This window comes from Parus major, chromosome 13, assembly GCF_001522545.3.
Source record: "Parus major isolate Abel chromosome 13, Parus_major1.1, whole genome shotgun sequence".
In the NCBI taxonomy this organism is placed as follows: Eukaryota; Metazoa; Chordata; class Aves; order Passeriformes; family Paridae; genus Parus; species Parus major.
Window position 1 is genome coordinate 11,287,844 of NC_031782.1, and position 26,093 is coordinate 11,313,936.

A 26,093-nucleotide genomic window follows, 5' to 3' on the forward strand; every position below is an offset into this window, starting at 1 on the left:
AGAAAAACAAACAAACAAATCTAGAAATCTGAACCGTATCCAACTTTTAGTGTTCAATGTCCAGATCTGAACGTTTAGGTACTGGAGATCTCTGTACAATTCTGAAGAACTGATCAACAGGAAAACTGTTGAGAAAGGTTAAAACTCCCAGTAAATTGTAAACTGTAGGGTTCCCCCCCTCCCCGCCAAAGTTCTAATGATGTAGAAGCTGCATAATAATCTCCATGTGAACCATAAACATAATAAAAGCTGAGGCCATTTCTAACATAATCTCTATCAGCAAGATGCCAGAGCTTTTCCAGATTTCCTAACGGGTCCCTGCTAATTCCATGCCAAAACTAGCAGTGGATTTCTTCCTTTTAATCTCCCCTAATGCCTTATTCGATTATTGTCACTGCTCTCCGACCGCGCATCGTCCCTTCAAACCCTAATTCCCCCCCTGGAACAGTCAGATGAGGCTGAACGGCGGTGGCGAATCCAAGGGACACGCACGGCCGCGGACACCCCGCACGTCCCCACCCCGGGCAGAGGCCGGCCCAGGGCCGCGGGGCCGGGCCTGAGCCAGCCGGGCTCTCCCAGAACCTCACCCGGCCGAGCCCCGGGGCACAGGGGAAGGATGAGCACCGACACCGGCTCCAGCTGACGGGTCTGAGGGCTCCTGAGCGTCCCCGCACACACCTGCGGCATGGCTCTGCTGCTCGCCTGGACGTGTGTCGCTGTGAGGTGAGTGAGACCCCGGCACCACGCCGACCCCCGAGGGCTGTCCGCAGCCCGGAGGAGCGGGCGAGGGGCTCTTCCCTCCCCGCGCTGGCCGGGGCCTCGCCAGGCGCGACTTCGGCCTCGGCACTGAGGGGGCCTCGCCTCTCCCCGCAGCCTGGGGACGGCGCTGGGGGACCAAGGCGACGGGGCGGACCTCTATTCGGAAAACATCACTCGGATCCTCGACAAGTTGTTGGACGGCTACGACAACAGGCTCCGACCGGGATTTGGAGGTATCGGGGAAGCCCCGTCCCCTCGGGGAGCCGGCGGGTGGGGAAGGGCGAACGGCGGCGCTTCGGCTGCCCCGGGCAGGAGCGGCTCGTCCCGCATCCGTGACAGGAGGGAGGCGGTGGAGCCCCAAAAGCTGCGGCAAAGCAGCAAAGCTGTCCCTGCCCCGCAGCCCCCGGGTCTTGCCCTCGAACAGGGCAGCCCCGCTCCTCTCCCAGCCCCTCTCCGTGTCCCGCAGGCGCCGTGACAGAAGTCAAGACCGACATCTACGTGACCAGTTTCGGGCCGGTGTCCGACGTGGAGATGGTAAGGGACCCGCTCGCCGCCCCTGCTCTGTTTTCCTGGGATTCATTACGCTGGCATCTGAGTTGACCGTCATTAAAGCAGATTACGAGGCTTAATCTCTTTGACAATCTCTAGGGCCCAGCAGAGCAGTTTGGCCAGAGCTGCATACAGCTATTTCCCGGCCGCGCCAGCCGGGGCTAGACACACACAGCCTCAAGGGAGGGCCAGGGCCATAGGAGATGCCTCTTTAACCTTACGAAGAAGATGTTGAGCAGCCGTGTCCCAGCACAGCTTTGCGGAACGCTGCCTTGTAGGAGGCAGCCGAGTGAGCAGCGGCAGGGAATTGGTGCCATCGCTGACCCAGCTGCCTCGGCTCATGCTGGGTGACCCCAAACTCAGGCAGCCGCAGACTTGGGTGAACTCTGGCAACTACAGCAGTAACCCCCAGGAATATATGAAGTCACGGAAGTGAGGATGGCATTGCGGCTCCCTTTCTAGATATTGACTCGGGCTGCTATTTTTGCCCTTGTGCACGCCTCTAACACCAGCTCACCTCAGCCTGAAGTTCAGTTTCCAGGCTGAGAACTGGGGCTCCAAGTACTACCAAAGCTTTCCCCTGCTCTTAGTCAGTCAGTCTAAGAGAGATGGCATAACCTTGCATTCTTACAAAATTTGCCCTGACAGGTTTAGCTGTTGCCTAAGCAACTTCTGCAGAGGGCCCTTTTATAAAAACTTGTGAAAATATTACTAAGAATTATTGGAAAAAAGTCCCATCAATTAATATTAACTTGACACCATAATCCTACTGTGTTGTGACTCAGATCAGTCCTTTGTGAATATCCAAAGGAAGCTGCAGAAGAGTCACTGAGCATGTCTTTTTGTTTCTGGCAATTAAACACTGATAGTTTGGTCTTGCACTTTGAAAGCTAGGCATTTATATTTCCTTAGACCTCAGTCACTTTGAATTAAATTATTACCTATAAGAGTACAATGAGGGTTGTTTATTTCCTTATTCATGTCAAATTTTCTGTTCACTGATTCATTTGTAACTATTCTTTAATGGATGACTTATTTTAGTAACTACTTAATGATAATAGGATTGAGTGTTTAAGCATTAAATGAAATGCTACTGACGTGTGTTGGTTGTGTCATGGAGTTATTGTCCCCACAGCCACTTGGGACTGCAGACCCTTATGCAGAAGTCAACCCTATTTATTTTCCATAGGAATACACAATGGATGTCTTCTTTCGTCAGACGTGGACTGATGAGAGGTTGAAGTTTAGTGGGCCAACTGAAATTTTGAGACTGAACAATTTAATGGTCAGTAAAATTTGGACACCAGACACATTTTTTAGAAATGGAAAAAAATCAATTGCTCACAATATGACAACTCCTAACAAACTTTTCAGAATTATGCAGAATGGAACTATTCTTTACACAATGAGGTGAGAGCTTTTTCTTCTGCTTTTGGTTGACCTGTATTTTTGATTCTATCAGCATTTTCCTATATACCATATTTTTTCATTATCTACAACTATGTATTCTAGACTAACCATTAATGCTGATTGTCCTATGCGGTTGGTGAACTTCCCAATGGATGGACATGCTTGTCCACTGAAATTTGGAAGCTGTAAGTTTTTCTGTCTCTTTCAGTTTGTTCAAGTAACACATTTGGTCAGAAGTTCAGAAGAACCTAAGATATCAGTGACATAGCTGAAATTTTAAGTTGTATTTTTATACTAGAATTCTACTTCTTTCTCTGAGACTCAGACCATTCATATGGACAGGGATTTATTCACTGAAGGGTGACTGTTGAAGCATGTTTTATTGTTTATTACTTTTACACTTCTGGTAGTCAAAGTTGGTCCTTCAAAAAATCATAAAACCTCTGCTACATTAACTGTATTACTTGTAATTTTGAAAATATGTAGTCTGTGGTAATCAATTTTGAAAATATTTAGTTGAGCTGTGGGTATCAATGGTTATGGTTTATCGCAAATTAAGAAGCGAAAGCTATTTCCTCTCAGGTCCCACCTCAGCCATTCTCTTATTGTTGTTTTTTTTAAAAGATTTTTTCATTAATGAGGTTATGAACTTAGTAGAGTAGGATGCATGTTGCTGTGGGCATTTGAACTATAAACGGGATTATTCTACTTATTTTTTCAATTGCTTATAAAATAAATAAGTAGTAATGGTAATTTTCCCCTCTGTTACTCAGATGCTTATCCAAAAAGTGAAATAATTTATACTTGGAAAAAAGGACCATTGCATTCAGTAGAAGTACCACAGGAGTCTTCCAGTCTTCTCCAGTATGACCTCATAGGACAAACTGTATCTAGTGAAACAATTAAATCTAACACAGGTAAGATGGAGCCATGTGGAAACTACTGGTGTTGTGGAACATCTTGATAATAAATTACAGGGTATTTTTTTGTCATATAGAATGAAATTAATTATCTTTTGCCATTTTAAAAAGTAAAACCCTTGGACAGACTCTAACATTGTCTCTTTTCAATACAGTCTCATCAAACACAGAATTTTTCATGAGATTAAAAATTACTACTGCCACTCCACCCCAGTAAAAACATTACATAAAATGAATATTATTCTGCTTTGTTTCCATAAGGTCACTTTACCTTTTTTTAAGCAGCTTATTTTTATTATGCACTAGGAGGTCTGTGATTTCATCAGAACATATTATGTTTGGTTTAAGCCAATAACGTTCACTCACATGTTGCCAAAATAATGCTGACATACTTGTCTCTTGACAGGTGAATATGTAATCATGACAGTTTATTTCCACTTGCAAAGGAAGATGGGCTACTTCATGATACAGATATACACTCCTTGCATTATGACAGTCATTCTTTCTCAGGTGTCTTTCTGGATTAACAAGGAGTCTGTTCCAGCCAGGACAGTTTTTGGTATGCTGCATTAAGGTTTTTGAACAGCTCAGCATCACATCTATCATAATTCATTCATTCATTCATTCATTCATTCATTCATTCATTCATTCATTCATTCATTCCTTTATTCTTTTCATTACTTGTTTGTTTTAGGTGAATATTCACTCCAGCTGCTCTATTTCCATCTGCAAAGGAAAATAGGCTACTATCTCATTCAGACATACATTCCATGCATCATGACTGTGGTCTTGTCTCAGGTTGTGTTTTGGATCAACAAAGAATCTGTTCCAGCAAGAACCGTGGCTGGTATTTGTGTTTTCCTTTTTGTCATTCATTTCATTCACTGTATTGAATTCATTGTATCAATCGGATACTGTAATCCAGGGAGGATTACGAAAGGCAGCTAGTAGGTTTCAATAAGCAAAAGTAAATACTGAAGTGGAACCAGATGATAGTTAATTTGCCTGTGAGGGTCAAAATTCTTGACTCAGAATTTCTGGTTAGCCAGACTTGTTTATTGTGATTTTCAATATATTTTTGTGTGCAGGAAGGGACAATTTCAAAGTAAATATCAACCTCTTCATTTTTTAAATCGGATTCTTTTCCTGTGGATTATTGTCTTGTGAAATCAATATGAGTCAAAGCTTTAAAAGTTAAAAAAATCACATGGGATGGAGTTATCTGATGTAAGGTACCTCCTCATCTAACACTAATTTTGGAGTGCTCTCTTCTCCTTGGCTACAAAGAAATCTAAACAACTAACAAGAGCTTTAAATGGATAAAAATCAGTGAGATGAATAATATCCCTAGCACAGGCTGAAGTTATGAGAAAGATGTATCCATACTGCATGGCAGGGCCTTTTTTTTCTTTCCAGTGATTTGAATTAACACTCTCAAAGCTTTGAGTCTCCTGGTTCATACATATATATGAGGTTTATATTCCAGATATGATGCTACCTGATTTGGCCTCATGTTGCATCTCTGGACTGTAGAGTTGCATCCTCTACATTTTGAGAAAACATATTTGCAACACAGTGGGCATGGAAGGTAACTGTACATGCTTGAAGAGATGTGCAAGTAGGTCTGTAGCTGATTTGGTCATATATAAACACCCCAAACACTGGAATAACAGCTCTTAGGAGTTGTACTGAAGAGTAACATGGACCTGAGAAAGCATTTTATGGAAAGAGTAAAATAAACACCTTTCTGTATTGTGGAAAATAGTGAAGTTAGCATTTTAAAAGAATATTTCAATCCTTATTCCATTTGTATTTCTGACAGGGCAGTCTGAATTTCTAGTCCTGACTCATTCAAAATCCTATGGATTCTGAATACCTTAATCTAAGGAAAAGGGCAAATTCCTTGTGACTAAAAAAGACTTCAGGTCTTTTTCAGTGAAAAATAAAAGTTTTAAAATGGAGAAGGTTTAAATTGCATCATGTTGCAAATACTTGAATTATAATTTTCTGCTGTTACATTTAAGTCCCAAAACTGAGTTTGAGAGAAGAGGAATTAATAGTAGAAAAATAACAATGTGCCTAAACCAGTATTCAGCACAAAATAATTTAAGGACTTTGTTTACCTCCAAAATGGATGCCAGTTATCAGATTTCAGTGTTTGCACTATTTTACATATTCTTCAAAATTTACCAAGAAGTGTTCAAAGTGTAAAGACAAGGGTAAACAATCAGCAGTTACACAGTTTACCAACTGTAATTTGGTATTCAGTTTGATGAAGTAGCTTTCCACAGTGTAGAGCATTTCATCAATATTCACTCCACACTGAGAGAATTTTTATCTGTATCTGTAATAGAATAGGATATCTATTCCTAATTTAAATTCCTGCTGCAGTAAGTTTTTATTCAGACACAGAATATATCAATTTTATTACTAACTAGCACATGGACTGATTCTAATCCAATCACACATCATTTCAAAAAAAGTTCATTCTGGACCTTTGAAATTGAAATACATCTCAGTATAGTTGTATTCATATTATGAGTCTGGCAGATTTGGGAGAAGTAGAGATCCTACGTCTTTCTATACCATCTCCTATTTGTATTTCATTAAAACATGTTAAATAATGACATTGGGATGTAGTTAACCTATGACAGCTGGCAAGTCACATCATGTGAAAGAGTTGCAGAGAAACTGAAAATAATGTCACCCTCTCTGGATGCTGCAATATGCTATGACACTGCATCCTTTCCTCTGAGCACCACTCATAGCATATTGCTTCATCAACTCAACATGACCATTAAAATATGACATTACTTCTTTTACTTCACCACCTACCCTTTCCCAATAGCAGAAAATAGGAGAAGAGAATATTCTCCACCTTGCTGTCTTTAAATACCAGCAGTTTTTGCATTCTAGCAGGCATAACTCTATAAGTAAATATGAGTCACAGAGGCTTGTATGTAAATGATTGAGTTCTTGCATTTTTTGCATGTATCAGGCAGCAGCAGGAAGTCGGTATATTTCCTACATTATTAATGCTGTACACTTCAACATAGAAAGAATAAATTCATGAATTCATGTGAAGAACACCATGGGGTCCATGAGCTACATGACCAGATTTACTCTGTGAAAATAGATAAGCAGCTCTAGAGAAGTAGCTTTTCTGTCCTTCCCTATTTGTAACTACAGGCGCTTTCAAATCAAGATACACTTAGTGAATCTTAAAAAATGTATCCAGTGATTAAAGACAACAGCTCAGGGGACCACAGCATTATTACTTGAAATGTTTGGATTGTGCTCTGACTGTTTTCAATGTAGAATTTGGCTGATTTAGTGAGCATTCTGTAAGCCATGATCTGCCTTATCCAACAGCAGGGGAAAGGAGAAAGGATGACTGTTGGGGACTGACAGTATGGGAATCCAGGTTTCTTGCAAACATTCCACTTATGAGCCCCACAAGGAAAATCTTCATATTTTTGAGCCTGGATTTTGTTACAGCCATGTTTATCACAATTCTAAGAAGCAGCACCACATAGAATGTTGTTACCCTGCCTTTCAGTCTGCTCAATGCATTAAAGAAGTTTTTGCAGACCTTTTAGATGCTGAATCCAATATACATGAGTTATTTCAGGATACAAAATGCTTTGAGTTTTGTTGGTTAGCTGGGATGTTGGATGACAGCTAAAATCAAAAAGGGTGTTGTGCTTTGGTTTTTTTTCATATATTTGAATTTAAGAGTAGCAGGGCTGAAGCAAAGTTTTAATGCCTCCTATTTCCTCTTCTTGTTTTCAAGGAATCACTACAGTTCTCACAATGACCACTTTAAGCATCAGTGCTCGCCATTCTCTGCCCAAGGTGTCCTATGCCACCGCCATGGATTGGTTCATAGCTGTGTGCTTTGCCTTTGTCTTCTCTGCACTTATTGAGTTTGCAGCTGTCAACTACTTCACCAATCTCCAGACTCAGAGAGCGATGAGGAAGGCAGCCAGGGCAGCAGCACTGGCAGCAGCACTATCAGCAGCAACTGTACCGGCAGAGGACGAGATTGTCTCGGTAATTGCTTGCTTTTCTGATAATAAGCATCATATAGGAACAGGCAGATGAAATAGTGAATGCAAAACAATATTAAAGTGATCTTAACCTGAAACAGATTATGTAACCAGATTGTGTCTGTTTATCAAAGACATTGTTCTGATTGAAGAAAATGAAAATACTTCATTTATTTTTACTGTTTATTTAAATTTGCAATATGATTTTCTGGAGAGGTGTTTATTTGGCAAGATATTTAAGGAAAGCCATTCAACTGTTGTCCTTGGTACTTCTCTTGAGCAATGCTATAGGCAGTGTGGTAAGGCAGCTGTGGTTCCCAGTAAGTCTGCAGAATTTGTGGGACAGTGTACAATGGAATGAACATGTGCATTGGCCAGATGATTATGGAATCACTGTAGTACAAGGGTACAGACCATACATGAGTCATCTGGAAGATGGGTAATTAGCCTTTACATAAACTTGGCATCTGTTACCTTTATGAAATCTGTGTTGGTGTAAGCTTGAGAAAAAAAAAGCCATAAATGAAGGATAGGTTTTAGTACACGTGAAAGACAGGAATTCATTCCAGTATCAAAAAAACTGTCAGAATTGCTTGCAAATTTTGCTCTGTAAATCTCATGCTAAATCATGAATGCTGTCTGACAACATATGTTAATGTATATATATCACTATGGCCTTCCTGTTTCAAAATCAGTTTTACTATCACCATGATTTCCACTTTTAGAGAAATAACTGGATTTGAATGACATTTTGGAAAACCTCTGAATCTATAATTGTGTAAGAAAGTCAATCTAAGAGATGCCCATATCAAGGCAACATCTTACCCACCATATAGTAATTTTTTCCACATTTGGTGATAAATAGCAGTTAAAGTTACAACATTTAAGTACTTTCAAACTATTAAAATCATAATTGATAAGTTTTTCTGACTCTTTTGGAAGACAAGCTATCAGAAAAACCCCCAAAAAGTTCACCTGGTTTTATATAGCATGAAGAAAATATTGATAGCTACTAGATCTTGAAGAGGAACAATGGCTTGGACCTGTACTTCACACACCTCCTTATTGAGTTAATCATAGGGTTTACTAGAAAGAAAAAAACAAAACAATTACTACTTTTGTTTTTATGAAGTCCCTGCTGAGCACTAGGAAAACAGTTAGACTGACTCTGCATGTCCTGCTGGTGCATTCACAGCCACTGCTGTCATCTTCTTCACATTCCCAGTCTCAGGAAAGCAACTGTTCCAAAAAATAATCTTCTGCTTCTGCCCAGATAAGCTAAGAACTTGTTCCTGAAGATAGGGCTCCTCCAGATATACATGGTCTACAAATCACAGCAGAACAAGCTGAGCACCAAATATAATATTTCTGTTGAACAAATGAATAAAAAAAGATAAAGAAGTTAAAAGACTCAAATTTCTTATCAAGGTCTTCAGCCATAAATAAACAAAGAGCAAAACTGAAGACACTTCCTCCTGTTTTGTAAATATTAGCTTGTTAGCATTTCCAAGTAAAAACCAGAAAAAAAAAAAAAAAGGCATCAAGGAATAAAATACATATCTAGGAAGCCCCCTGCAACAATCTGCTCAAGAAAATTACTGACATCTAGCTTACAGCATACAGATTTAGAAGAATGTTAAATCCCAAAACGTTCAGGTCCTAAAGTAAACTCGGTCTCTAAAACATCCCTCAACATCCACAAAATTCTACAGACCTGATCTTGCTCAAAGCAAGACAATCATTTTCAAGCTCTGTATGTTCACCACTTCTTTTCTCCCAGGAGAACTGCAGTAACAGAAAGATCAAACTCAGTGAGATCTTAAAAATGAAGGGTACTTAAAATTGAAGGCAAGATGATGTAGTAAAAAAGGCTTCTAGAAGAATTAGCTATTGGATTTAAAGGTTCCCTTCTGGAAGGGCATTCTGGGAAAAAGGGGTGATTATAGGATAACAGATTTTAAGAAGCTTTTCTTTTTTCATTCCTTTTTCCTTTTTTTTCCTTTGGTAGAGATAAGGAGGAAGGAGCTTTTGTACGTTGTCACATCAATAGATATAATGCAGTCAGTGATATAATTTCATATGAAGCAGACCTGAGATGTCTAATTTAAATTAGACAAATCACACACAGGCTGATTGCATGAATGTATGACCATTTCCTCAGGACTGTCATTCTCACTGAGCCTTCTATAGCTACATTACTGGACCTACAGCAGTTATTTTTAAGTAAGGCACACAGTGTACTCAATTTCTCTCTTAGTGTAGGTTTAGGAAGTCCTTCCTGAATTCCCAGTTTACTCTTTGTTTCCCTGTATTCCCCAACTTGTTCCAGTTGTTTGCCTCTAAATCCTTTCAACTCTTTTCCTTCTGGATTTTTTTTTTTATTGCTAACAGTGCCCAATTCTTATTTTTTACCTCTATGATAATTTATCTTGCTCTCCTGTTCTTTTTGTCTCTTCTCCTCATTTTCTCTGCCTCTCTTCTAAAACTTCCAAGTCACTAGAAATAAAAGCTTAAGAGAATCCATACCTTACACATTATTTTTAGAAGTCTACTTTATTTGATTTTAAAAACATTTTTTCTTCTCCATACCCTGTACTTTGGTGCCTTTTCTAATCTATAGATTTTTTTTTCTTTTTAATTTATTTTAACTCTTTTAGTTAGCATAGTAAAATTTTCCATCTATTTTGTGGTTGTAATATTTTTATGTGTGATTTTTCAGTGCATAAAAGTTGTGATAATTTTAGGTATATGTATATATATAGGTGTATACATATACCTATATATAAGGTAGTAAACTGTGTCAAAAATGCTGTCTTTTGCATTTTTAGAAGTCAGCTGATATTTTTACATGAGGGCTTAAAGGTTTACTTGGTTTCAGATAGTCCGTTCATAAAACGAAAAGTCAAATGCACTTTGGAATTTTTATGGCTGTACAAATGCCAGTGGAACTCTGCTACCAGCAGTGACACTGAGAATAACACACAGACTACGTGTTTTTAATGATCTATTATTTTAACTTGCCTGAAGAGAGAATTAAGGATATCATGATGGGAATAACCTTAGGATGTCTGAACCAGTACTTTTTGTATGACAAGTAGACCCAGTACCGTATGAGAGAAGCCCAGGGAGTTTGGCATAAACGGGTTAGGTATAAACAAAAATAGAAAAGAGTTCCAAAACCAGTTAGAAACTTTTCCTGTGTAATTAAGGGCCTAAAATCAAGATGAACGTATCTACAGAATATATTCTTTCTTTTTTTTTTAGTTCTAGATTAAATGTTTCTTGAAAAAAAAAACAAATTTAAAATATTATCAAGCAACCTTCTTTCCTCTTCAATTTAGTTAATTTTATTTAAAATTTTGCTTTATTCAAATAAACTAAATTCTCTTAAGCAGGTTTTTATAATATAGCCAAAAACACTGTATTCTCAGAAAATAAATATGTCAGAAGATTAAATTCTGCTCTACTGTAGAATGAAAGTAGGAGAAAATGCTGCAGCCACTGAACTGTAGTGGATTCAGTAAGAGAGATGAGGCTGGGACCATGTGCTCAGCAGAGAGATGGGAGATCAGCAGGCCTGGGCTGACTCCAGGAAAGCCTCTCTGTTTACCTCAGGTAACTGAGGGCAGGATTTGGCTTGCTCTCTTCATCAGCTGCAGGCAATCCCTGTGTGAAGTACAAAACTATGGGTGTTCCACTGCAGAACACGATGGCAACAAGCTGAGTATTCATCTGGACTCTGACATAAACCTGTTCTTACTCCTGTGGTGACCAAGCTGGTTTTAGCATGTCAAAACCAAACACCTTATACATACACATATACAACCATAATGGCATTTAGCTTTTAAATGCATTTCAAATGTGTATTTTCTACATCAGTTGCATTGTTTCCTCTTGATGGCTTTCTTTTCCTAGGAAGATCCAAGTCCTGGAAGTTGCAGGGGAAGGGAATTGCTGATAGTGTGTGGAGCACAACATTTGCAGTAATGCTGTGTGGGATGGTCAGGGAGTAACCCTGTGGATCAAAAGACATCCTTTCCATGTGAGAGGCTACATGTAAAAGAAGAGTTTACTGCCCAATAACAGCTTGATTATGGTTATGTTCTAAAAGACCTCATGTTTTAACAGAAATCAGCACAGAGCAGTGAAATACCACTGGGAGAGCTTCCTTCTCCCTCCAGTCTTGTTTCAAAACAAAAAGGATTCTTATTCACTTTTACAACCCTGGCCAGCTGCAGAGCAGCCATATGACACTGGTATAGAGGATTTAGTTTCCTATAATTATGTTGGAATGTATTGAATATATTTAATGAGTATCCTGGCATAACGGAGTACTTGTATCTGGATCATCAGCCACCCTTTAGGTATCATCCTAGAAACAGCTACATGCTTTAAAGTCTTTACTGAGAACATTGAGGCCTAATCCCAGTACTTTTTTTGCAGGAGGGTAGTGAGAACAAAATAAGGTAAATTTAATTATAGGGAAAAAACATATGGACAGACACTGACAGATTTAAGAGCCAAATGTGGCTTTGAAAACTTAAATCTGTTTAATGTAAAAATGTATTTTGACAGCAGAGAGGCTCTTTGCCAATTATATGTTCTTTCTGGCATGCTACAAATAACAAACATTAGGAAGAAACTCTGCCATAGCACATTCCCATTGAAGAGAGAATGACCAGGGTTCCAGTCTCTGCTCTCCTTACTGCATATCTGGTTTATATGACAGCAATTTTAATACAATGGGCATTGAGTAGTTTTCAGTTACGCTTCCTGACTATATAGATCTTTAGATTTTTCCATGCAAAATAAAACAGCTCTGAAGTAATAAGGTAACAGCCTCTTTCCCCTTATTCACCTTCACCTGGTGTTTAGGCTTTATTCTGAGAGAAGTAAATTTCAGTTCCTGGAGGTTAAGAAAGAATTTGAACATGATTTTACCATGCTCCAAGTGAGTAATTTAACCTAAGTGATTTAACCCTTTTACTAGGGTAGAAAATTATGAAAAAAAGTCTTCATGTTTTTCCTCAGTGTTTCTAGCAAAGGTAACTTAAAATTTCTAAAGAGATGCCTAAAACTAGGCCTATTAATAACTTCTAAACTATATTCAGCTTTTGATTATGCAGGACACTGTTTATAAACAATACACGTTATTTGTAATAGCCATTTTTTTAAATCAGATCCCACAGATGAGACATTCAAAGAAGTTTTCAAATTAGGGTTTATAATGAATCTCTGCCATAGAGGGATACTGAAACTGCACAGAGCTGTATTGTATGAGGTTCCTTAGTACATGGCCAAAAGATGATACACACTGTAATGAATTTGCCTGCTGGAAAGTGCTGCATATGGATTATTCAGTAGCTGGGGAGAGTTTTCACAGATCACCCTGGTGGATGTAGGGGCTAAACCATGTTTAACACCCCCATTTTGGAGATAAGTCACTATCATGTGCTGTTATGTCTGTGATGGTTGAAATTACTCAAACTGTATCTACTAATGAGCAGAAGCAAAAAACGTTACATATTCAATTAGGCATTCTGTCTTTTACAGATGCTGAGTTCTGGTTCTAGGTTGGTTTGTGTGTGTGTTTTAGGAAAGTTCAGTGTCATTAAACAAAAAAAACTATGAAGAAAAGAAGAAACAACACATTATTTTTACCTAAACTTTTAGAGTTTATTCTCATGAACCTCTTTTTACAGCATTGCTAGCAAGAAAAGGAGATGTGAGTAAAAGAGAGATAAGGAAGGACATAGAGATATTCATTTGTTTAAAGTTATCCAGTATCTGGGTTGCATATATAAGAATTACTTATAAACTGATAGTGAGAACATGCATTTGCAGTACAAAGCAACAGAGAAGAGAATTCTACAAATATGAATTACAGAAATCTCTTGAGGGAAAGAAACATAAGAACAAAGTGCATTCATAAATCACAGTTAGCATGCAGGAAAGCATAAGAAAGAGCAGACAAAGAATCCTGTTTACTCCAAGGTTATGTATGCCGTATATTTTCAGATCTGGAAGGCAAGAAATTTGGTGAGAGCCTCCTGAGATATTCTGAGTATAAGCAAATTCTGGTGTTACTAAGGAGAACTGTGAGAGAGCAGAGCTTTATACACAGGATGAGAGTGCTTTGTGAGCTTTCCAGGGGATGAGATAGCTTGGCTGCAAAAGCTTAATAAGAAGTCAGACTATACCTTACTGTCTACATACCAGTGTTTGTCTAGTCCAGTGTGATGGTGTCTCACATTAAACAACGAACTGGCAATCTGTTCTGTGTCACTGCCTACTCATACAGAGTTGCAAGTTTAATTGCCTGATGGGACTAACATTCCAGATGAGTGAAAGAGCACTTCTCTGAATCAAGGTTCAGTAACTTAAGAAAATCCATTATTTCCTTACGACACAGTGTGCCATGCCTCAGGCTTCTTGTTCTCGCTACTTGTAAAACAGTCCTTACTTGAGTGATTGGCTTTGTGAGCTATGCAAAATAGGCTATTCATTTCCATTTTCTTTTGTTAACATTTCATGATGTTATTGTATGTAATCTTTGTCAAAAGAAGAAGTTAAATCTACATATAATGGACAAATCACTGTACCTGCATTTTTTGTTAAGAGTTAGCATTCAGAACAACTGGAGTAAGAAATTATATGGTCTCCTCACTGCCTCCCCTTTTTGGTTTAGCAGTGAATTCCAATGAAAAATATGAGTTGTGGTTCTGGGGCAGCAGTCTGGTCTATAAACAACTCCCATGCTGAGAAACATCCTCATTACACATCTGAGATAAATTTGGACTTAGATTTCCGTATCCTGAGTAGGGATTTAGAAGAAAATAGACTTAACCCTGAGTTCGCTGTTATGGGGACACAGGACTGTTAAAGAGAGTGTAAATAACTTAGTCAGGGTTTTTCTTGAGATGAAATCAAAGTGAGATAATCCTCATGCTTTAGCAATCTTCCTTCTATATAAATAAGATTTAATAAATATAAATAAAATGACTAGGATTACACTTTTACAAGTGCCTATTCAGATTATCACAAAGGTTTTACTACCTCCACATTCTAAATATATATATTCTAAATATTCAGTACTAAATGTCATCCAAGGACCATACACTACATCTTTTCTACTTACTATTAACTTTGTCACCTCAGCACTGTAATTTCTGATTGATGCTCAAATAATCCAGAATAGAATTTGACCTACCTTGTACCAGAATATTGTAGATAAAAAGGGCTAAGATTCACCTAACACTTGTATTTTTAGGAACCACATAGTGTCCACAAAATGTCATTATTCCACAGTAAATTGAAGAGCAAGATACCTTATAGCTTGCACAGTTCTGTTGAAAGCAGGGCATGCAGGCAAAGTAGAACAGAGCCTGAGTGAAAGCAGGAAGGCAGGCTCAGCCAGCCAGTCTGTTTATAGATTATTATGATTAGGGCAAGTGGACATGGATAACCCTCTTTCTGTTTCTATGACACATCTGTAGATCATCCTCCATTTAAATCTGTCTGTTGATTGCTGTGTTACTGGAAAATACAAAACTAAACATCTGTGTTCCAGATAGGCACAGAGCAGGAATGCTGTTTAATACCCATTCAGAACATGACACCAGTCATACAATGTATAGAAGGCAAACTGGAAGTAGTGATTGGTTTTAGGGGAAGAAAAAGGGCAATAGGTAAAGGAAATACATACAGAAAAAGTGCTGTTTCCCTTTGGAAGTAGATGATATTCTCTTCACCTTTTATTTAGACTAAAATCAGCTGTGAGGAATCCATCTCACCCTAATTTTAATTGGATACCAGTCCATTAATTCGTGAACAGAACTTGGCATCCTGTTGTAGAAATGTCACTTGTTCTGATTCTTGGACAGTAACAATGACTTCTGTAAGGATAATTCCTGTTACAACTATTTTAAGTCAGGTGATACCAGTTCTGCTAGGTTAGTCTGTTATAAAGAAATCATGGCCCAAGAAGTATGGACAATGTATAGCAGAAAACACTTCCTTTCCTTTTAGTGACTCAGTCATTTCTCTGATTGACTAAAATCTGTTCCCATGCTTAGAAATCCTGCAAGATAAATCCCAAAAATGCTGACAGCACACTGCATTTAAGTGAATAGTTGTCATTAAATTACTCCCAGTGAATGACTTTGGAAATTGACTATTTAATAGAATTTTTCTACCTTAGAAACATTCCAATGTTAGTCTCCCATTTTACTATAGACCTATGTGCTGTTATGTTGCAACTTACTTACGTTGTCCAAGACTTCCCTCATGTGCTGCAGTCAATTGGTCATCTCATTCTGCTGACCAAAAAAGCTTTGTATTCAAATCCAAGAACATCTGTGTATATTGTGTGATTTTGTGCACAAGATTTTTCATCTGGGAAATGAGTTTTATGGACAAAGTTTTAGTCTTAAGCTCCATATTAACAGAACGTGACAGCACTTCGTCTCAAAACAAACAACAAAGTCACTCTCAGCATCCTTCTGTATTTTCTCAGGCATTAGATGAGTCTTATAGCTGCTGCTATGCATCCACTAATGGTCATCCTGGGATATGGCAGTAGCAGCAAGGTTTTTGAATATTTCCTCCTATTTGACACTACTGTGAAAGTGGATAATCAATATCCATTAGAGCAGGCTTAGAGCCTGTGGCAGATCCTATTCCTAAGTCATTTCTGGAAAAAAGAACTCTATTAACTTCTACTCTTGTGAAAATAAAATAATGGCAATGTGGCCCCAAATAAAAGAGATGTACAAAATGAATATACATGTTAGCCTAGTAACTGAGAGGTAAACTCTACATGTCCCTGAGTTCTGGCTGAATTTTCATAAGAGTTTTAATTCAGCTTTCTGAAGAGTAATTGGATCTGGCTGCAAATACTGCACAAAATATGGGAGTAATTTGGTTTCATTTCACCATAAATGAAAATAAAAATAGTCCCATTACAGTTAAGTATATTTGTCTTCAGCTGTATGCATGAAAGTGCTGTGGGAATTATGAGATATATTTAAAAATGAAATTTTATCCTAGAAAAAACAATAGGACAATTTAGCATTCATGTCTTCAGCAGCTGTAAAGTTAGTCCATTACCTTTTGTGCAGCAGTTTTCTAGTTCTTGCATGGCTGTTTGACTCCATTCAGTGTTTACCAAGCTCATCAATGCATTCAGCCAGGGAAGACTGCACCTGAGCCAGCCTGTATTGATGTTTTGTTGAATCTTGATCCATATCTACACAAACTTCAATCATGCCAACCTACTGCAATTTAGACACACCATTACCTTCTATTCCTTTTAGCTCTATTTTTTCTTTTTCTCTCTTGGAGCTTCCACTTACCACAATGTTAAAAATATGAAAAGCACATATTCTCTCATGGATTTACAACAAAGCTTTAGGCCATAAAGATAAATAACCTTCTGTATAGATGCATTATTTTTGTGATTTTCTGAGACTGCACTATAGCAGAGAAGAAACAATAAAATCAGAAAGTTAAGTTAAAAGGTGGAAAGAAGCCTAAAGATCACAAAACCTAAGACTGTATCCAAATATCACCTTTTTTTCCTGTTCTTTTTTCTTTCACAGCATTCTGACTCCAACTCTAACCTGAAGAAGCGAGTAAACTCCATAGCATCTCAGGCAGAGCAATCTCCTGAACCCAGCATAATATCAAATACTGCATCCCAGTGTCAACCACTGTCTGTTCCTCCACCAGCCCCACCACAACCACCAGCTATTGGAGGTGCAAGTAAAATAGACCAGTATTCCAGGATCCTCTTTCCAGTGGCTTTTGCAGGATTCAACCTGGTGTACTGGGTTGTTTATCTTTCAAAAGACACTATGGAGGTGAGTAGTGAGTTTTCTGAATACTCATCTATAATATGTAATGTTTACTTGACCAGCATTATTTCAATTGGTCATTTACTGTTGCAACTCAGTTCATCAGTCCTTTCTGAGTAATACATTTGTTTGAATGCTTTCTGGAAAAAATCAGCTGTAGCACTCTGTACAATCCAGAAAGGTGTTTGAGGAGGGGAAATGTAAACTTCTCTCCAAACCATGCTGCACTGAGCAGAAAATGCTCTGTAAGACAGCACAGGATGTCATTTTTAGCAAACTAACTGATCTTAAATCTTCTATTTCCTAACCTGTTACAAGGAATGGGAGAAATATCAGTTGAAGCAAAGAAGTGAAAGAGATAACTTTAATATCCTAAGGGTTTCTCAGTGAGCTAGTACTATAAGTCTCCCCAAAAAGTTTGTTATGTAGTATAAAGGATTAATAACTGCAGTATAAAGTTTGTGAATCAAGTATCCCTAGTTTTGTACATTTCAATACATTTTCCTGTTTTTTTCATATAACTGTATTGTTTTATGCAGATAAAGCTGAAAAATCTTTGCTTAAGTTTGTTGGAATCAGGCAGAGGGTGATTACATCTTTAGATATCCATGAGGTCATGGATACGTGAAGAGACATGTGCCCTGCAAATTGAGCATGTCTAGAATAATCAGTCAGTAATCAGTCATTAAACTTATAAGTCTTTAATGCTTTAAATCTCTATTTTTCTCCCCTTTTTGCCTAAATAAAGTTAATGGTGTCCTATTTCCTTGGTAAAAAATATATTCATTTGCCTCGTTGCTATAGAGTTTTGGATCTCACTGTACATTGCAGTCAGTATGATTGGTACATTTAGTTTATTTAGGACAGCTAGAGAGATAATGATGGTATTTAGATAGCACCAAATGCACAAAGTCCCTACATCAATAAAAACAGAGGCTGGAAATCTGTTATGAATGGGGATCAGGTTCTACCTTTATTTCCTAGATTAAAGGTAAAGCAGGCTGAGGGAAATCTTGTGGGCAGCCAAGAGATGTTGCAGTTCTGAGGAAACAAGACAGTGCTGATGAGCTGATTGGTGGCACCTCCCTCTGCTAGAGGGCAGCTGCTCTACCAGACTCCCATTTCTGGTACCAGAATGATGTGGAAAATGCTGTCTCTCAGAGATGGAGTGTGCTGCCAGGCAGCTTCTATGGAATTGTGAGGGCAGGAAGGTAGGAGACATTGTCTCTTACAAATGTTCCTGCAGATGTCTCTCAAGAGGTCACAGCTGCCAGCTCCTGGCCATTCCAACCCTGCCCAGTGCTAAATTTAGCATTTGTGCCAGAGTTACTGATCTTGCTGTTAAATATTGACTATGTGTGCAAATTAGTTATCTCAGTCAGAGAAGGGAGGTATGGAAAATGCTCATGTGTGATCATGACAACTTCTGTTTGTGTGTAGCTTGCCAAGACTCCAGTGATTTCACTAAACCATTCACATTTTGGTTCTAGAAATATTTTGAACATACTTGCCATTTCCCTTGGTAGTGACGAAATATTTGCACTAAACATTGTATATTAATAATAACATTAGAACCAGGCTTTTAAAATACTTTCAAAGTCTAGGACTAAGTGCTGACTGTAAATATTTTTAAATGCTACTGTGCAAGCTCACAAACATACTCAAAAGCTCAGAAATTATGTTACATAGTAGCATTACAGAATGACAGAAACCCAGCAGCAAGACTTAAAAAAGAGAACAGTATTGACAGCTGGGGTGTTTTGAATTATGAAAAATATAAACAGTTGTGTAATTTTTGACCAAGCTCTTCTTCCCAAATTACAGTTTCCGATTTGTGTACTCAGTTATAACTAGTAATAATTGTGATATATACTGCTAGGTTTCTAATTCAAATGTTGTTTTACCAGTTGATACTTTTAACAACCAGGATTCTTTTTGCTTTAAAAATATATTAAAAATATGTAAGCTTTACATTTCAAAGAGAGGAGATACAAAAGTTAGGTGAACAAAGCATGGTGAGCTTCAAGGGCAGCTAAACTTAATTTTTGGCTCCCCCAGGCCCAATAGATTTAATGTTTTTACAGTATTATTCAATTTTAAAAAGTGTATTTTGTGCATTATTAGAGATATAATAGCTTTTTAAAGTTACTTTTTTGAGTTCATGGGACTTTTTTTAAAAGAAAAAGAAAGAGGAAAATATCTAATTGATTAATTGAAATAAACAAATTTCCAGTACACCAGTTCTTGTAGTGCAGCTTTCTAGGATTTTTGTTAGTGCAGTTTGGAGAGCAGAACATCATTCACCAATTCATGTGCTTAAACTGAAGAGCTATTTACTTTCTTTGGAGGTACACAGAGAATAAATCAGGCCTGTCATGAACCTGTTTGTAAAAGCAGATTGTTAGCACTGGAATCAAAGGTCATTTTCATTTTCAACTCCTATCATTATTTTCTGGCCAGACTCTTCCTTTGGCTTTGAAGGAAGAGCAAGAACAGTTTTTTTACTTCATGTTCTGGACTCAGAGCCTCAGCTGGGATGAGAAGCCTTATAAGTGTAATGACACAGAGTTGGATGGAATTGGGAGCTCTTTTCTAAGCTGTTTGTTACTAGTTTGGTACAATACTAAGCAATTTTCTTATGGCTTAAATAATGGACCATATGTTACAGAAATGAAAAGGTCATTTTTGTGTATTGCAGCTCGTAAGATTTATGAGAACTTTGGGGACTGAGTACTTTTCAAAGTTCTCCTTGGATAACTTTTTCTTCCCCTTTCATTTAATAATTTTCAGGTTAATCACCTTTACTATACATGTAAACTAAATACTCTAAAGAGTATGTAAATTACACAGACATTTTTTATTTGAAGTTTGTATAAAGAAGAAGATGTTTTTAATAAAATGTACACCTTAAAACATTTGAATGTTATCATCATAGACTGGTTAGGATTGGAGGGGATCTTGAAGATCATAGAATTCCACACTCCTCCCATGGCAGGGACACTTTCCACTAGATCAGGTTGCTCCAAGTCCAGTACAATCTGATCCTGAAAACTTCCAGGGGTGAAGCATCCACAGGTTCACTGAGTAAACTGTGCTAGAGCCTCACCACCCTCACAGGGAGGGCAGGCAGGACTGGACAGGCAGCAGAAGTATCTTAGACTGAACTCTGTATTTATACTTCTATATGTGCCACATCAATTCAAGCTTTGCAAACCAGGAAGCTTAGTAGCAAACTTTCATTGCAAGAATAATATTTTTCTATATTTGAAATCAAAACAGCACCATTCTCCAAAGAAAAAAATGAAAAAAAAAAAATGCAGTTAAAATTAAGTAGTTCTGAATGCTTTTTATGCATGGATGGGGACAGCATTAATCTTCTGGTCTTAATATTTTAATAAAGGGCTCAATTCACCATTGCAACAAGTGGGAAAACATTCTTATTCAATAGCAGTCATTCACTGTGCAACTTGATACATAAGATATTTCAGTGTAAATGGGTTTGCACTGGGGAGTAGCAATAGCATTGCAGAACGAAAATTGTATTGCTCAAAACAAAGAAGCTAAATTAGTGAAGTTCTGTGTCTGCATTTTGTTAGACTGCATATTGATAGAAGTTAATATAACCAAAGGACTACAGAATGTATAAAATAACAGGTTTTTAGACCACAGAAAATGCTGTAAGATACTTGTAAGATAAGCCCTTTTTTCTCTCAACAGGTTTTATAAGTTAATGCTGACAGGCGCTAACTATAGCTATTATATAACTATAGCTAGTATATAGAAAAAAATAATAATCAGAGTTACTCTAAGAGGACTTACTCCCTGTCTATAAGGTCAATTAAATCAGGTGGAAGGTTTGAAGATGTGGCATCCCCATGATTTATACATGGGTGATGGAAAAGGCACATTTCTATGGTTCATGTTCTTCTGTAGGGTACAGTAATATCTGCCATCCATGAGAAGCTCTCCACAGTAATGAACAGAACACATTTGTCCAAATTAGATAAGTAGAAAAGTTCTTGAAAGAAGAGCAAACCTTCCTGGTAAATGAGGAAAAAGATATTCTAGCTTTTTATTTTGTCATACAGCATATTTTGGCTTTGTTGTCTGTTTTAAATCTCCCTGAGTCCTTGAGCTGAATACTAATTTATGACAATGACCTTGGTAGGTGAATAGCACACTTAGTCTATTTTCAAATTTGCTTGATTTAGAGTGCAAACAGTCTCCTTGTAAAGAGCTGCAAGTACTACCTTTGCCATATAACTCACAGTGCATGCCTACCACATCTTACACAACTTGTTTCTAAATTTATCTATCTTATTTTTTATATGTAACATTATATTATTGTTTCTCATGTAATAAAGCATGGAATGATGGAGTGAATCAACCTAGATAAGGAGATGATGTTAAAATTTCTATGATAAATTCAGAAAAAGAAGCAGAGGCCAGCTTTTATATTTGGGAGCACAGGAAGATACAAAGTCACTGAATGGACCAGATTTGCTGAGTCCTGGATGTTATTTGGATGCAGAGAACATAGCAGGATGGCTGGAGAAGATTTACATAAGTCAAAGATGCTAATGATGTCAGGTGGGAGGAAAAAAGAACAGAGGAAGGAATGAACAGGAAAAGTATTTAGCTTCATTACATTGATATTATAAGGCTTGTAGTGCATATCATTATATCATTTTTTAGTTTAAACACTGGAGAAATAAAGTTTAGGAGGAACAGTTATTGCCATACATAGTTAAAAACAGAGCTTTGATGATCCAGGTAATGAGCATCAAATTCTAAGAGGATTTTCCTTGTAATGCAGTTCTATTTTGAGTCTGCTGAGGGAGTTAGAAATCATGTGGGTTTGTTGGTTAACTCAATTGTTGTTAACAATGGTTAACAACCCACTGCTTAAAGCTCTCTAAACTTCTCTTCCAGTTTTTTGAACCTTTGGCAATGCATTTTCAAAATGACCCTCAGCCCAACTGAAGAACATCCCAGGATTTCAAGGAAATCACTCAAGGTCACAGAGGATTGCAGAGACTTCAAAAGATTTGTCTGTCCAGAGGTGCTCTCAGTTTTCAGATGGAATATTTATATAGGACATTACCTGGATGCAAATTCTGGACAAATCAAGGGCTGCAAACTGCTTAGAGTTCTAATTAATATTTTGTCAAGATTTCTTACAATGATTCTACTACAAAAGTTCTTGTTAAATTACTTGTCTAATTGTCAAAGGAAAGAATATTTATTTGTTCTAAAACATTTGTAAACAATTGAATATTTATATTTATATGAAACATCAATAAAAGGGTTTGGGTTTTTTTAATAGAATAAGGATTGCTAAACTCAGCTGTTTCTGAAATGGTATAACTTGGCATAGTTTCACTGAAAATTTAGGAGTTGTACTGTTTTCCAGCACTTGAAACTGACCTAAAATAATGTTGGATGTGAAAAAGAGCTGTAATTCTGTCATGCTTTAACCCTTTCATATAAAAGATAAGGGATTAGTTCTTAAAAATTTTTAATTAAATTTTCATCTTTGAGATGACACTTAAAAATAATGAGATACAAGAGAAAAAATAAATACAAGCTATTTTTTGTGTGCTTTAGCTGGTAGGTTAACACAGTGCACCTTTCTTTGTTGAAAGTCACCATTGAAGTACAAGCAGACTAATAACAAGCAATTTCTCAGCAGGATCTAGAAATGGAGGACTGGAATTTCAGGGAGTTTTCAAGGTCTAAAGCTGAATAGACAGAAAAATGCAGCTACCTTCAGCTTGCATTTCCCAGAAGGGAACTTCCTGGAAGCAGGCCTTGATAACTAGTTAAGGAACAGCTTTTTATCAGCTGATTCTACTGAATTGCCTGTAGCAAACTCCCTAGAAATGGTTTCTAGAGCCAAAGTACTGCCAGCACCTTCAGAGTTTAAAGGTAATAATATTTTGATACTCTCACCACAGTTACTGGTTCTTCTCAAGAATGTAATTAGGAAACATATGCCTAATCAAATCAAAACCAAGACTAAATTATTGCAGGTGTAATGGACATTGGGAGGAGTCAGAAGCACACAAGTTTTATGTGAAGCCAAATGAAAATTAAGGATCTCATCCTATCTTGAAATTATAATGTGATAAAATTAACCAGAAACATGAAATAATGCACAGATTCAGGATATTCAGGGTCTTTTGCTTTGTCTTCACAAATACCTTAATCCCTGTGAGAAAATACTTACAGGCTGACTGATTGATTCCAGTAAGTTATCAACTCTTTTATTGGTACTAGAACCATTTTAACTATTTGAAGGCCTTGCCCCAGCTGTTTTCCTCCTCCTATTTCAAGAGCTTTTACTAGTGTGGCAGCTGGAATGATCATGGGAAATCCTTTCTGTACACCCTGTGCTCTAACTCTCAAGGGCTTAAATGGAATAGTTTAAGGATTCAACTCCATAATAAATATTGTTTATACAGAGATGTCACATGTGCAATTTGCTTTTTTCTGACTGTCTGCAGGCTGGCACACTTGGATGTATTTGTAAGTGCATGGAATTCTTTCTTCATTTTGCTTTAAAACTAAAATTGAGAAAAAAATTCCTATTTTCAGCCTTTATATGCTGTTATAAGAAAACATTAAACTATGTATACTGGGCAAGTATTTTATAATTTATAAATACATTTTATTTTGAAAGAAAGCAAATTATGCTGTAGGGACACAATTTTTTTTTTTTAGTAACTATACCCATTCTTGTTTCACTGACTAATTTCTATTTTGAGTACATTAATATCTGTAAAAGTTTACAGAGTATTTTAAAACTGGTTTATGCATAAAATGAAAATCTTTAAAAGCTATGGTAAAAACTAAAGGAGCTAAATTTTGTATCTGGTCTTTGCTTAAAAGAAATCTAAATATTAATTTTACAGCAGATGCAGGGAGTTACTACAAAGTGACTATTTCCTTGAAATGTAGTATTTTGACGTATAAAATGGTGGTAACTTCCTGATTAGGAAGCTGTATCAGCATCTTAAAATTGTTTTAGTAGCTCTTGGTATTTGAGTAGCTCTTGGTATTTAACAACACATTTCAACATGAGCAGAAAGACTGCTTTTTTTTCCAAAGAGCTTTTCATGTGGATATGACAGAGAAGGGTTGGTTCTCCTCAGCTTTTTAAACCATAGGAAGAGAATGTGTATTTTTCCTGTTACATACTTTATAGACACACAGGTGTAATCATTAATGTTAACAATGTCAAGTTATATCTTAGAATAAATGTAATTACTTACAATTAATGTCACTTCTTAACAATCCTGGTTATGGTCAAACACTAATCAACCAAGCAAGACAGTAAAAGGGCAGATAAATAGAAAAAGGTGTTATATATATATATATGTGTATATATTTCTGTATGCATATATACATATGTATTTCTGTAGAAAATATAAATAATAAATAAATAATACTATAATAAATAATATCTATTTCTCTCCTTATCACAACTTAAAAGGAAATTAAGGGATGTGGGTTTCTTCCATTATTTTTGACTGTACTGCAATAAGAAGAGCAGGAGCTGAAGTTGCTCCTGCTGAGCAGAAGCGAAGTTGTTCCTGTGTGTGAAGCAGGGCACTGTGGGGAGAGGATGTGCAATTTCATTGAGCTACTACACTCTGATGCACATTATTCAACACCAGCTTACCTTTCTGTGGGTCTTGGTAGAAAGGATATTCTGGTTTTAGCCCACACAAAGTGACCAAATTCAGTTTTAGCATGTTCTGCTTGATCAGAATTGCAAGAAACAGGATAACTATGAACGAAATTACAGAATTATTTCACAGTAAATTAGAACCTTCAATTACATAGAAATCTTTATCATTCTTGATCTGGGCTCTACTCCCATTATTTTTTTTTTTCATAATTTCTAAGCCAAATGAGAACCCAGCAGTTTTAAGACATAGAAACTCTGCAATGGCACACTAGATCAGCCTTGAGATCACACACTCCTATGTTCAAAGGGTACTGCCCAGTATTTTGATATGTTGATGCTACCTGCCAGGTAACAAACTCAAGGCCATTCTCTTATATGCAAATAAAATTCAGAGGTGACTTTGTCATTGCTTAGTTCATTACATTCTTGTTTCTCTTCCAGTTCATGACAAGAGCAGCATTCCTCATTTGCCTTCTCTAATTAATTCATTCTTGCAGAATTTTCCTCTAATTGGTAATCAATCAAAGCCTTTCAACTCTCTGCATAAATGATGTCTGTCACCTGGCTTTATGGAGAAATTTGTGAAGGAAAAAGCCCTTATCCACAGTCAGAATGGGTAGGGACTTTAGAAGTAAACAGTTGTGTTCTGCATCACTACTTCAATAAAATCATCCCTCAGCTAGTGCTGGAGTGGTGCTTGTTTACAAAGAATAAAGCTCTGCAGCTCATTTCCAGGCAGCAGTTTGATGAAACCCATAGCAACTCAGAAAAGTATATTGGAAATAGAAGTTGGTGACAAAGCACAAATGAGACTCAGCCATGCTTTGAGATGAAAGTCATAAACCAGAAAGTTTTATCA

At 37.3% G+C, this 26,093-nt stretch overlaps 1 protein-coding gene across 3 annotated transcripts; it reads left to right on the forward strand.

Annotated features, from left to right (window-relative positions):
• GABRA6 (gamma-aminobutyric acid type A receptor subunit alpha6) lies at nt 1-24,973 on the forward strand. 3 transcript variants are annotated; one of them, XM_015642296.1, is made up of 11 exons: nt 1-723; nt 874-992; nt 1,226-1,293; nt 2,498-2,718; nt 2,821-2,903; nt 3,492-3,635; nt 4,045-4,197; nt 4,333-4,485; nt 7,432-7,691; nt 17,287-17,547; nt 22,474-24,973. In XM_015642296.1, exons 1-11 carry the CDS (start codon nt 686-688, stop codon nt 22,522-22,524), a joined length of 1,551 nt encoding a protein of 516 aa, XP_015497782.1. In that variant the 5' UTR covers nt 1-685; the 3' UTR covers nt 22,525-24,973. The 3 variants fall into 3 exon arrangements, with proteins under 3 accessions (XP_015497782.1, XP_015497785.1, XP_015497783.1); XM_015642297.3 differs by lacking the exon at nt 4,045-4,197 and having other exon boundaries at nt 5-723; XM_015642299.2 differs by lacking the exons at nt 4,045-4,197; nt 4,333-4,485 and having other exon boundaries at nt 4-723.
• The last annotated feature ends 1,120 nt before the right edge of the window (nt 24,974-26,093 follow it).

What these genes read in the sequence shown, in the direction of transcription:
- GABRA6 (XM_015642296.1), top strand. Translation starts at nt 686, where the DNA reads ATGGCTCTGCTGCTCGCCTGGACGTGTGTCGCTGTGAG. An exon ending in TCCACTGAAATTTGGAAGCT is followed by an intron (nt 2,904 to 3,491) that starts GTAAGTTTTTCT and finishes TCTGTTACTCAG; the next exon opens with ATGCTTATCCAAAAAGTGAA. An exon ending in TCCAGCCAGGACAGTTTTTG is followed by an intron (nt 4,198 to 4,332) that starts GTATGCTGCATT and finishes TGTTTGTTTTAG; the next exon opens with GTGAATATTCACTCCAGCTG.